The sequence below is a fragment of the Elgaria multicarinata genome, chromosome 10 (assembly GCF_023053635.1).
Source record: "Elgaria multicarinata webbii isolate HBS135686 ecotype San Diego chromosome 10, rElgMul1.1.pri, whole genome shotgun sequence".
NCBI classification, from domain to species: Eukaryota; Metazoa; Chordata; class Lepidosauria; order Squamata; family Anguidae; genus Elgaria; species Elgaria multicarinata.
Window position 1 is genome coordinate 39,550,163 of NC_086180.1, and position 13,902 is coordinate 39,564,064.

At 39.9% G+C, this 13,902-nt stretch overlaps 2 protein-coding genes across 3 annotated transcripts in view; both read left to right on the forward strand.

Moving 5' to 3' along the window:
* On the forward strand, positions 1-12,260 carry C10H4orf33 (chromosome 10 C4orf33 homolog). 2 transcript variants are annotated; one of them, XM_063135217.1, is made up of 6 exons: positions 1-263; positions 3,408-3,588; positions 6,428-6,488; positions 8,309-8,360; positions 8,455-8,654; positions 11,205-12,260. In XM_063135217.1, the coding sequence occupies exons 2-6, from the start codon at positions 3,408-3,410 to the stop codon at positions 11,308-11,310; spliced, it is 600 nt and encodes a 199-aa protein (XP_062991287.1). In that variant the 5' UTR covers positions 1-263; the 3' UTR covers positions 11,311-12,260. The 2 variants fall into 2 exon arrangements, with proteins under 2 accessions (XP_062991287.1, XP_062991288.1); XM_063135218.1 differs by having other exon boundaries at positions 1-108.
* LOC134404976 (UPF0462 protein C4orf33 homolog) overlaps positions 12,086-13,902 on the forward strand; it is a 17,379-nt gene continuing 15,562 nt past the window's right edge. The window contains exons 1-2 of the mRNA XM_063136030.1: positions 12,086-12,094; positions 12,500-12,690. Coding sequence (XP_062992100.1) covers positions 12,086-12,094; positions 12,500-12,690 — 200 coding nt within the window. The remainder of the gene's footprint in view (positions 12,095-12,499; positions 12,691-13,902) is intronic.

Sequence of the window (13,902 nt, forward strand, 5' to 3'; positions counted from 1 at the left end):
GCTGCGGGTGAGCGGAAGCGTTGGGCGTCTCTGCCTGCGCGTTTGCTCCTCTGCCGAGAGGGGAAGGAGCAGGCGCGGGGACGCCGCCCTGTACCCACTTACCTGGCGGTGGGCGCCGTTCAGCTCAATAAAACAAGCAAGCACAAAGGCAGCCCTGTTGACCGCCCGAAGAAAAAAGATCCGCGTTCATGTAATGCCTTCAGTAGGCGAACCAAATGGGCTTTACTTCTGAGTAGACATGCTCCCGCTATCCTTCGTCAAAGGTAGCAGCGTGTTGTTTTGATTCCTGGGCGTAGGATTGGCCGGCTGGCTTTCTCTTCCTGATTTTGGAAGGTCATCCGAAGAGGATTCCTGTACTTTAACCCAGTCGTGTTGTGAACAGAACTTAAGCAAGTGGAACTGTTTTTGTCCCACAGACACAGCTGCCAAAGGCAGAGGGCCCTTCCCCTGGGGGAAAAGTTGGCAACCCGGCGGAGAGGGAAGTGGAGGGAGAGGCGTTCATTTGTATGTCTCTAAAGAAGTCTTCCCCGATGTGGTACCCTCCAGATGTGTTGGACCTCAAGTCTCGTCAGCTCCAATTAGCATGCCTGTGATGGCTGGGGCTGATGGGATTTGCAGTCCAACATCACTGAAGGGCACCACATTGGGGAAGGCTGCTATAAGGCAAACGGAGCTGTTGGGAACAACAGTAGCAACTGGTTGAGTGCTTCTCTGTAAACAGTAAGCATCCTGACGCTTCTTCATAAGCATATTAGTGTCTTACAATGACATTGGTGTGCCTGGTGCATTACAAACCATGAGAGGACAGGTCTCTTCCCATTGGAGCTTACAGTTGAAAGCTCAAAGTAGATGAGTTGATAGAAGACGGTGGAAGTGGAGGCAGGGATGAACAAGGAAAGAATGTATTATTTGAGTTGTATGTCCTTTGGCTTAGTCGCTAATGGCCTGGTTCAGGCAACACACTAAACCATGCTGCTTAACCACAAAATGGTTAAGGGAATGCATTAAGGTTAATGCATTTCCTTAACCACTTTGTGGTTAAGTAGCATGGTTTAGTGTGTTGTTTGAACCAGGGTAATGTGACTGAAAACAATCCTGCACATGTCTATTCAAAAATAAGTCCCATTGAGTTCAGTGGAGCTTTTTTCCAGTTAATTGGGTATACGATTGCAGCTTTAGTTATATTTTGTATTGTATGTAATGGGATGTGACTGTGTACTTGCATGCTCCATAGTATGGAGCATTGAGTCTGTGGCACAGCTTGCTCTGATGTTCAATCTAGGCTGACTTGTTAAAAATGAGTCTGATAGATCCTACCAATTTACGAGTGTGCAAGATGAGGAGGATTTCTTCTCTCTGAATTAGGTGTAATTTAAATGCAAGTTCTGGTCTGAAAGCAGGCCTGACCAGAGGTGGGAAGTGACGTTAATTTATTTACCAGTAAATACATCTTGTCTTTTGTGACTAGAAATCTTCCTTCTGTCAGCCCAAGGATTATTAAAGCATGAAAGGAGTTACTCCCGCACGGTCTAATGTTCCTTCCCATCTGTGCCAGCTTTGCTCCTTGCTGAAGTGGATGTTGCTGTTCTGAGCAGCTTGGTTGTAGGTTTTTTGAAGGATGGGCTGGCAACATGCCATTGGTTGATTCCTCATCCTCCTTTCTCCCAGTGAGTCCATTTCCCACACTTGCACTACCTAGAGGTAGAAAGCAGGCAAGTGAATAGAAATGATGGTGGAGGAAGGGGCAGGGGTCTTCACAGTTTTCACTGCCAACAGTTGGAGCTGCTGCTGAGCAACAGCTCCTGACATCAGTGGAAGGCCCTTGGGGCATTGACAGCTGCCCAAGAGACGCCCTACATGGGCCCTAGTTTAGATGCATCTGATTTTTAGATACCCTCGCTGCATGGCTTTTCCTAACAATTGTTGGGTTAATTGGGTGTCAATTTCAGCTGCTCGCTTGTGGTGCCAGTATCTATGGGTAAGCAATATCACACCTGCTTACAGTAGACCCACTGAAATGAATGGAACTTGAGTTAGATTAACATTGGATACAACCCATTGGATTATACATTTTGATACTGATCTCTGCATATGTGTTGATGAGAATAATTTGTCTTGCCTTGAGAGTGTTCTGTTTGAATACCTATTAAGGGAATGTGTTTATGAACTGTAACATTGAAACTGCTTCTCTGGTTCAAAGGTTTGCAATGTAAGTAACACAAAATGCCCAATTTGTACACTATACAGTGATGATAATCAAAAAGGCGGTATTAGCAATATTAAAATGGTCCATGGGAATTGTGCATGAAAGGCTATAAGAAGCTAGTGCAGGCTGCAGAGCAAAGGAGTGAGTTGATGGACCACAGAATTCACAAAGACACTACTGTATCAGTTTGAACATTGGGGTAGTGTTCAGAGGAATCTTTGTAGAAAATATTACAGATAGATTCTCAAGATTCATTAAAAGGAAATTTGCTTTTTACCACACTGCTAAAATACATCCTCTGCAATCTTGCATGTTTTGTTTAATTCTTGGGGTAAGCTATTTGTTCAGTTCAACTGTTGCTGTGGAAATACAACTTTATGGAAAGGGTAACAGTTAATTTGCATATCTGTATAAGTTAATGTTGTGTTCACTGTGGACACCCTGTGGTGAAAGCAGGCAGGAACAGACAGGTACAGAGATCAGGGGGAAAGGTATGGAGTTCCAGCAAGGCAGTTGACTCCTATGCAACATGTGATAACTAAATAAGAAACCTCTTAATGGAAGTCCCAGTAGAATATGTAATGTTCATTTGCATGTCTCTTTTGCAATAATGTGCCACTCCAAAATGTTTTGGCTATAACTGGGCAATCCTAGAACGTTATTAAAGTTACAGTTCAGCTATGGTACTGTGTTCATAGGCAAAAGAGTTTGTATATGTACCACATTTTTCTGTCCATTAGCTTGATGTTTCATTTTCCAGTGTTTTGCTTTTCTATATGTTCGACATAATTAACTCTTACATGGCTTCACATTTTCAAGGAACAGCTCTAGAGGTTATATGAGAAGTTCTTCTCATAAACTGAGCACATGGAAGTGTATACACATCATTAATCTTGCTTTTCAAAAGTTTGGGCAAATCATGATACTGATTGAGAAGCTGAAAGATTTGACATGATTTAGTTCCTCTGCTTTTAATAAAATATTTGCATTAGAAACATTTGGAGGTTATTTGCCCATCTTTAATAAAAGGCCTGTAAATGATACTTATTTTCATGTTGTTGAAATGTATATTGTGAATAAAAACTGCAGCAGAGTTTAGGGCAGGTAATTCTACAGTATTGGCTTTTAATTTTTTTTAACGTATTATTGGTATTTACCTTAAATTTAAAATAATTAATTTTGCTTAATGTACAATGCTTAGATGGAATTTAAAATTGAACATACATGGAACAGCTTTCCAGTGACTCATGATCCAGTAGTGATCAGGCTGATACCTGAAAATGGAGGAATATTGATGGAAGTGAGTGCTCCATTTTTTAAAGATCCTCCAGCTCCTCTTGGTGAACCAGGAAAGCCATTCAATGGATTGTGGGACTATGAGGGTGAGTAAAACAATTTTTGTAAGTTTAAATCTTGCATATTCTGGCAGCAACTCTTGTGTAGAGGTTAGTACTTCACAGGAAAATGGTTTAGCAAGTTGTTATGAGGTTATATTCTATAGCATACGCTTATTATAAATGTGTAGATCTTAATAATGGGCTATTTATAGCGCATGCAGCTTATAAAAAGTGTTGGTTTATATTAGACAAAATGTTGCTATACATGGCAGTGATTAAGGGCTACCACTGAACTATCTTCCTGCACTTGCATATTCAAATGCCATAGTCAAGTACAAAATAGCTGGATATACAAATACATAACCTATCAAAAAGTTTTGAAACTTGGATTTTGGTGGATCAGTTTTGGGACCTCCACAAGATCCACATGTCAGGCTTGTATTTAAACGTTTTGACATGATGAAGAACTGTGCCTTTGACTGAGACAGGAGTATAAAACTGGCTGCTGCTTAAGCCTCCCATCTTTCATGTTAGATACATTAATTTGCACCAAATGTCTAGTTAAAAATGGTTTATGTTATAATGAGGCTTCCAACAGCTCAGTTACTACACTTCCGATTTCCAATCACTTCAGTTCACTAACTTCCAAATTGGAGTCAGAGTATTTCTCCTCCCCCCCACCAGCATCTATTAATAAATCAAGTGCCTCAAATGAATATTTTAACTCATTCTTGTGAATAGCCATCCGTTTTGTGTCTGTGATGAGTAAGTGTCTCATCAAGCAACCAGGCATAAAAGTCTTAGAAAAACATGGTACTCTACTTTTATAAGCTAGATACTACTAACACAGGCTTGTATGAGTGGGCAGGCTAGTAAAATGTTTTTGATGGACTTATAACTTTTGTAGTCTTACTTGCAAGGCTTCCTCCAGCATTTTTGCCTAGACAAAATAGCTTAAACATTCTCCATCACAGTGTGATCTTCATTATGACTCCTCTGATTTCCATCACTGTCGCTGCTTGAAAGTAGGATTTTCAGTGCTACCAATGCTACCTTGAATATATTTTGCTGAGAAAACTTCCTGAGTAATGTTTTTACCATTTTAAACCACTCTTGTGGCTTTCTTTTACCTTATGCACAAGCCCCATAGGTTTTAACTTTTTAGTCTTACAACATTGTTGCCAAAATAACAACGTTCATGGCAAGTGCAATTTAGTGAGCAATTGTATGATTCCGGGAGAACATTCCAGGGACCATAGGATTCTTTAGAGTCCTCCCTCTGAGGCTGTAGATGCTGCTATGACCTCGGAAGAAGATCTTGTATCTGATCACCCCCTCCTTCACGTCCTTATAAGCGCCTCAGAAAGAGCTGAACTGGCTGCTTCCTGAAATATGAAAAGTGGCCTCAGTGGAATGAGAAAGGATGTATGCTGGTGGGCGGGGACAGGCCAGGGTATGAGGAATCCTATGGCCTCTCCAGCCCCACCGTTGTATATTCTATAGATGGGCTCAGAGGCCCATTTGGAGAAAAAAGCAAAACAGGAGTATGGAGAGGCAAAAATTGCCTCCGTTGTTCCTCTCACCCTGCCAGTAGCAGCTCAACAAGGCATTGGATGTACAGAAGCCTCTGGATTCAAAGTCTTCTGTCTCACAAGGGCAGAACCCCATAGGATTATGCCCTAAATTTCCAATACAAATATGTGCAGTGTTTTTTAAAAAATGCCAATGCAAATATGTGCAGTGTTTTAAATTCACATAACTTTCTAGGGGAGAGCCTGGAGTCATGTTTGGGTATACCATGAACTTCTTTGATGGACTGTATTATTTTCATTGCTAGACACAAAATATGCAATTAAAATACTTAAATGGAATGTTTGTGTCAGTTGAGCACTATTTCCCCTATGCTTTTTCTTTTCTGCTTTTGAGGAAAGTATGAAGGATTCATTCCTCATACTTTCCTGGATGAAGTGAAGAAGAAATAATCTTGTGGAAGCTATTTGCATTTTATCCTTATTATATACTCTTTCTAGCTGATTTGTTCATCTCTTCTGCATTGGAATGCAGCAGTAGGATTCCTGAGTAGCTTTTTCATACATATGGATGCAGTTCCTTTTCTGTTCCCTTGGTTGTTTCCCATTCAGTCCATTGCTTTAGGAGTTCATGGCATCAGTTTCTTGCACTTAAGGCTTTTCCTTGGGGCTAGCGTGGTGAGTGATTGCTCAGTTCTGTTCAATTTCACCTACACGGGCCTCTGATAAAAAAATCCCTAAGCTACGCTTACCTGATGGACAGCCAATGCTACTTAGAAAAACTGTTATTTTCTACAGCTGTTTTCAAGCTTACTAGATGGAAGAATCATTCTATTATCTTCTCCCAGTTTTTTGTAGTAGTCTTAAAACTATTGTTCTAAGTTACACTAATAAACCATTTATAAAGCGTTTTCAAAGCACACAATGAAAAATATATACAGTTAATGGGCTGCTGAAAAATTAAAGCAGAAATGGTGCTGCACATTTAATGGTGCAATCATATACATGTCTACTAGGAAGTAAGCCCTATTGAGTTCAGTGGACATACTTCCAGGTAAGTAGGTATAAGATTATAGCCTATGTTTGTAATTCCAAAGGCAGTAGGGAGTAAGAACCACCAAACTCAGTGGGTCTTACATCTGAGTAATCATGCATGAGATTTTAAATTTGAGGTTTTAAATGTTGTATACTTTTTGAATGTCCACTGTTTTTTTAACTTTTGTAAACAGCCCAGAGAGCTTCAGCAATGGGGTGGTATATAAATTTAATAAATAAAATAATTAAGATTGCTCTGTAAATGCCAAGTATAAAAATGATTTAAAATGAAACCACATTAATGGTTTGTGCGTTTTTAGTTGTAGAAGCATTCTTCTTGAATGACGAAACTCAACAGTACTTAGAAGTGGAGCTCTGTCCGTAAGTAAATATATCAAAATATTCTTTTTAAATTTCTGCAGTTTTCCATTGTGGTCATATTACTTAAATACCTGAATGTAAAACCCTGGCTTTGGGAGATTGCTAAAATTCTTAGGATATCTTCAGTTTTGTGCAGATGAACAACAGAATTTAGCCCCAGGGACTTGTATCTAGACTTTTTCTGTATCATTCCTGATAGTGTCTGTCTGCTTGGAATTGTTCTGTGGCTTTAGAACAGGGTGGGGAATCCTGCCACCTTCCAGATGTTGTTGGACTAAAACTCATATATAATCTTTAGCCATTGGTCCTGCTAGATGGGGACAGGGATACCATTGCCAAGAAATCCATTCCCTTTTTTGGTTTGATGGAGTTCCATGGCGTGCCCAACTCAGATTGAATTTGCAGACCAAACTGTGGGGTTTTCCTGAACTCTGGGAACTTTTTGTGTATTTTTCTTTGTGTCGATCCATAATTTGCACAACTAGAGATTTTATGCACATAAATTTTTGGAAACGATTTACATAAAATTATGGAAAGTGCAGCCACAATTTGCACAATTTCCATAATTTTACGCAAATTGTGGCTGAGAGTTTACACAAATTGTGGCCGAAATTGTATGTAAATTTGTGCAAAATTTAGCTGTAATTTGCATCAATTAAAAAACCTGGAAAATTCAGAAACTGGTCAGACTCGATGCTGGTCGAGTTGGGCTCCACAGCAGAAAATGGACCAAAGTCCAGGAGGGATGAACCAAGGAAAGCACGTCGAGTTCCACCCTTGGAATGGATTCCTCCAACAACCCTAGCTGGGGTTGATGAGAATTGGAATCCAACAGTATCATAAGGACCACAGATTCTCTATCCCTGCTTCAGAAAGCAAGCACTGGTTCCGCAATGTGAGTAGAAGAAAGCCTATGTTAGCAGTGCACCTTTGGAACAGAGCTATAAAAATCATCCAAATATTCATGCAGAACAGCAGAGCAGGAACAGAGTCTTCAGTGGCAAAGGCAACTATATGCATTTGCCTTTTTCCTTCAGTTAGACATCTTCAGCAGGGGGAATTCTTGAACGGAAACTGGCAAAAACGCTTTCTGGTCTGGCTTCTCTAGTTAAGTGAAGAAATTCTTTGTCCGTCCCTTCTGGTTTTATGGCTGGTTTTATTCCTGTCCACAAGGGACAGGACTAGCTTCTAGCTGCAGCATGAAAGCAAAAACTTTGACAAGTGTTATTTCTCTCAATACTGCGGTGATAAGAGAATTTGCAACTGAATTTAAAAACTGTACTAAAGTGCTGAATTGAATCTGGGAACCCCACATATCTCACCTTGCATTTGTGGCGGCAGTATCAGCAAAATAACCAACAGGTGAAATTTTGTATGCACAAATGGACAGTGAACAGAGTCCAAGACTGGATTAAATCTTGAGACTTACAATAGTGTACATTTTTATTGTTGATGGTGTACATGAGAAAAGTGTGTAAAACCAGGGGCATGAGCAGTACTGCAGTTAGGATGGTGGAGCAGTGAAGACGATGGGCAATTACTAGGGCATCTAAAAGCACCTCATAATATTTTGTGTGTCTATATTATAATATATACATCCATGATATATATAAATATTAATTGGTGGGCTGGTGCAGGGTGTAGCAAATGCTGTCCTGCAGTTAATTTCTTCACATTTAGTTACATAGCTGATAGTTGTTTAGAAATGGTTTGCATTTTATTAGGTAGCACACCTTTAATCGAAGAACTGTACTCAACCCCTGGCTTGGAGATGTGCTAGTGAATGTTTTCCTAATATGACTATAACCGTGTTTTTGTAGGCACGGGCAGCATCTCGTGTTGTTACTTTCTGGCAGACGGAAAGTATGTAAAGTAAGTGAGCCATATGATTCCCCTCCCCCACCCCAAATCCATAATTGCTTACAGGATTGAAATAAATCTTTCTTTTTTTATATTTCTAACACAGCAAGAGCTTCCTTTGATGTTTGAAGTGTCAAGAACAAGTGCCAAATGGAATGGCAGAGCTCATCTGCCTTGGAGCTATTTTCCACCAGCCACTGACAAATTTAATGCATTTGCAATTCATGGGTCAGGTGTGGATAGAACATATGAAGCCCTCTACCCTATACTTCAACATGAGATTCAGAAAGAACAGAAACCTGATTTGTAAGTATATCTGTGTTACTATTTTTCTTTATGACAACTGAAAGACTGGTGAGAGAGGGAGAATATTTTATTGCCCTTCACTTTGAGTGTAAAGTTAGAAGACAAAGATGACTCAGGAGAATCTGGGCCATGATCTATGTTATTATTGTATAATTTCTACTGCTAAGAAATGCATGGAAGGATTCTTTTAAGCCTATTTATAGTAATCTTAATATTAAACATATTTTTGCAACAAAAGAATGAATACATCAGAAAGATGTTGTAAATGGTAACAAAAAGATTTAACCTATCGTTCCTTCGCAACATTATTTTGAATGGTTTCTGAGGTATGGAATCACTTGCTGTATTCCATACTCACTATACCTGGGGAAGGGGAATTGTCCATTGCAGAGTTCCTTCACTGTCTACACTTTTCAACTCCTCACCAAACTGTTGTACAGCTATAGTCACCTGATTTACATCACATGGGCTTAGCTTCATTTCTGGGTAAAGATATTAACTTGTACATTTTCCTCATGGTTTTTTAAAACGTTGTCCATACAGTTTTTTGAAACCTTGGGAACTCTTGGGGTCTGGTTTGCCGACAAAATAAATATTTATGTATGAACAGAACAGAGTTTTAAAGAGATGACTGTTTGCACTATATGCAAGATTATGTGTCATTGTGCCCTATGTACAGCTGTGCCATATAAATTCTAATCCTACCTGCCTGCCTCTTACTCACTGTATGGGTATGTTAACTCAGTGGATAGTCTTTATTTTCAGTCTGGAATAGCATTTGATAGCATAATCTGAATAATTTACTTGTTTTAAGGAAGTATTGTACTCTTCCTTATACTGTGATGAATCTGCCCAAGCATTCTCTGAGATGTCATATTTGTATGCAGCTGGCAATAAACCAACAATTAACTGAACACTCTATTTCCTCAGAGCAAAGTGTCATCTGAGGATCTGCAGGTTCTATGCTGAGTTCTAAGTAGACAAATATTTTTTATTAACCAAACTCTGAGAATAGGCTTTGTTTTTTACTTGTTTTACTTCAAAATATAAATCAACCAAAATATTTTATGAGAAAACACAGAACATATACAAAAATACAATATGATAGTAAATACATTTCAAAAAGCTTTCTAACAGAGCAATCCTATGAGGCCTGGGAGAGTGCCCCAGGGACCATAAGGATAGAGTTTTTGCCAGCAGGGCATAGGATAGATGAAGAGGTCTGATCTCAGAGCTCTCTGTCTTCGGGGAGTGCATTGTGTAGGAGTATGCTTTTCTTAACTCTGACCTGCATTAAATTCTGTTCACTCAAACATTTCATTTCATCTTTACTCATTTATATCAGAAGCAGATAATATGAACAATACAGTCTGCAACCTAACCAGCCATCGTATTTCATACCCCTTATCTGAACCATGTGTTATTTTTCCTGAGGTTAGGTGGGAAAAGTTCAGTCTTGTTTGTGATTTGTCACATAGCTAAACAGTAAGCTTGCTAAAAGGCTTACCGTATTTCTTTGATTGTAAGACGCCATCGAATTTAAGGCGCACACTAATTTCAGTGCCACCAACAGGGGAAAAAAGCTTTGATTCGAAGAAAAAATAAATTTCTCCACAATCAGCCAGCAAAGCAATTTTACGGTACATACACGCAGCGGAGGGGGAGAGGAACAGGGAGCGAGCGAGACACAGACACGCGCGCGCGCACCCACACGCACACGCATAGAGGCATGTTACATGAATGGGAAGCAGGAACCAATTGTCCCCTGCCTGGGAACGGACAGCCACACATGCATTCAAAAGCTGGTCTGCACCATTCACACGGACGGGAGGGGGTGAGCGGGCGGGCGGGCGAGCCCAACCAGCGCTGCTCAGGTGATTCTTCCACTTCCCATCTTCTTAACAGAGGCAAGGCCGAGCTCTTTGGAAGCTCGCTGGCCTGCTGGAGCTGGGGTCCCTCCCAGCCGGCTCCCGGCGGCAACGTTTGAGATGCTCCGAGACGTTGCTCATCTCCCCCCCCCGCTTCTCTCTCCACTCCCTTCTCTCTCGCTCGCTCTTCACCCCCTACCCTCTTTCCCCGCCTGTCCCGCTGCAGACTCGACAAATGTAATTACTGTATTTCTTCGATTCTAAGGCGCCATCGAATCTAAGGCGCACCCAATTTTTAGAGCTGTTACTTTAGGGAAAAAAGTGCGTCTTAGAATCGAAGAAATACGGTATTACGCAGGCTGTTGGACGAGTTTTACAAGATGATTAAATAAAATCTTAAATAAGAGTGCAAAGGCTTGATTTGTGAGGCAAATATGACAGTATGAAAAGTTGGAAGGCATGCAGTGTAACTATCCAAAGTAATTTCATAATGTGTATGTAAAGGTAGCTGACATGCATATGAACTAGGTTACAATTTCTTGGCATGGTAAGGAAAGTAAATTTATCCTAGTTCTAATATAATCTTTTTTCAACATCTAGTATTCTTTATAGCAATCCTGCAGGAGTGGAAAGGGGTAAGTGTTCATAACCTATCTGACTCTTTGGCTTCTTTCTTTTGTAGCCATCGCCTAGAATATTTTAAAAGTCTCAATCTGAAACCGTTAACAGGAGAAGATTGGAAGCAGCCTATATCAGATCTGTGGGCATCATGCAAGCAGACCAATTAGATAAAAAGAACAAAAAGTTCTTTTCATTCCCGCCATACATGAGCATGTCTTCTTGTATATGAAAATATTTGTCACCAGCATATGGAATGGAAAAATGGAAGGATCCTACTTATTCCTGTATCCTTGGTCACTGTCTGAATATATTTCAACTTCATCTTCATTGTTTTGAATTTCCATTATAGTATGCTTTCTGATAACTAGCTTTAGTTCTGCAGTAAAAGAAGTGAAAGACACAGTTTTCCTGAAGCCACACTTCTCTGTTCTAATGGATGTGAAGTGGATGTAATTAAACTGTATTTAAATAAATCAGTGATCGATGCTACTTGCAAGGATGAGTTTAAGAACTAAGTCTCTCCCAGTCTGCTGTACCTGCTATATCATGGGATTTAAAATATTACTCTCTTCCCAACTGAGCATATCATTCTTTTACTTTCAGTGACATAATATCTGCGCAATATGTTTGCACAATCTATTTGTTGCTCTCTCACCTGTATTGCTTCTTGAGTTATCAGTAAGTGGACACTTTTCTTCAGTGGAAGCCAAGATTTGAAGCATTGACAGCCTTGCCTTCATGAAAGATCTGTTGAACTATCAACTTGACATAAACAAACACATGTGATTTCCATAAAAATCTGTTTTATTTAATAAAAATGAGCATTGTAAATGTATTTAACACATAATATGTTAATCACTGAACTATGTATTATGAGCTAAGCTGTCCTCTCTGTTCACTGTATGTACCAAACAGGTTGTCTTTTCTCACGCTAAACTGATTATGTCTTGTGTAAAAGAATAATGAATCCAACAACATTGATTCAGGTGGTTTTCTGTCATCTCTTCCCATCATGCATAGACTTAAAGTGAATACAGCTTGAATACTTGCTTGATTTTCTGAAAATAAATTGCATTTATCACCTGAGGCAACAGAATAAAATCTGAACTGTAAGCTATTAGAGAAGATGTTTGGTTAAATACAGCTTCATTATAGTATGTCTTTTTATGGCACTGTCCAAAATGTTATGCACCTCAGTCACCTCAGATCTTCTTATAATTCTGTTCATATATGGTACACCACTCTAAGAGTACTGCATACCTATTATATGAGTTTTTTCTTCTAGCAGAAAGCTGTGAAGTGTGTTGTTGGATTCAGGATCTACCTTCTGTAAACAAGGGCTCCACTCACTGAAAGTGCTTCAGCCTGATTTTCAGGGATCCTCCTTGCCACACAATACAGCCGCTGGACAGGCTGTCATGGGAGACGGGACAGGGGAGTCGGCCTCCACCGGCCCAGTTGCATGCACCTAAATATGGATTCAACCAAAGCTGCCATCTAGAATTCTGCTGGGGTAGGAGATGCAAACAAGCCTATTACGACTGGAGGTAAAAATAAAATGACTGAATCTGAAGATAACGGGATGACTATATTGAGATATTGCTCGATCAATAGTGGATGCAGTGGCAGTAATACGTGCTGTATAGTAGAGCTTTTGCCATTTGGTGGCAAATGGCAAAAAAAAAGCATAAAATAGAAAAACTTCTGCATGGTTTTGTTAGGTATAAAGTCATAAGCCATTTCAACTGTCTATTGAACAGGTAGCATGTGGCCCCCACTACTGCCCCCCTCCATTGTCACTGAATTTGCTGTGGTGGCAGCAAAAAACAGTTTACCTCTGAAACTCAGTGGCAATAGGGGCCTATTCAGTTTTAAAACAAAGCTTTTTTTTTTCTGCTGCCAACAGGCAATATTGGTCCCTGGACCTTGCACACTCCTAGATTAATACCTGCTACAGGAAGAGAGTGGTGCTTTTGGTCATATATAGAATCTTGGTCTAAAATAGATGCTGTGGGGATGTTACAGCTTTTCCTGAATTGGAAGGTTATAAACTGGGCCGTGGATATTCAGCTGTCTTAAGAGCCAAACTGGAGAACAAGTCAGATTTTATGGAAATCTCATAGCGTTGAATGCTTCACTTGAAAGATAACATTTAGGGGTACATCTTGTGAGTAACCAAGAGGAGTCACAGCCACCAATAGTAAGGGAAAATGGAAAAGTTGAGTCTGAGCCTGTTCAAATGAAAAACTAAACCATAGTGGTTAAGCATTTTGAGCTAACTGTTATGACTTAGCGTGTCATGTGAACCATTCTTAATCATGGTGGCTACAAAGCCACAGGTTAAACACGCTCACTAAACTTTTGCTGCAAAGGGGTTAGTGGTCTAAACATGGCTAAGTGTGTTGTATGAACAAGCCATCTGAGGCCTCCCGAGTTGAATCCCAAGGGCAGAATATTCCTTTGTCTCTTTGCTTGTGTCCTTTGCCTAGGTCCTTTGTCTCTTGTGATAGTTTCATTTTGGATTGAGTCATAAGTGGTTGGCAGCTACATTTTTCCATTAGTAACTAATGTCAAGCCCTTGTATGCTTAAATTTTGGAAGCTTTAACAAAAGGAAATGAATGGGGCAAAGAACATGTAGTACTAGTTCCGTACATATTGGGTTTATGCTCTTCAGTCAGTTTTAGGTTTCTGTGTTCTGTCATAAGATTGGAAAGGAGATGTTTAAATAGCTGCTCCCTGTTATGTCCTGAAGTACTTC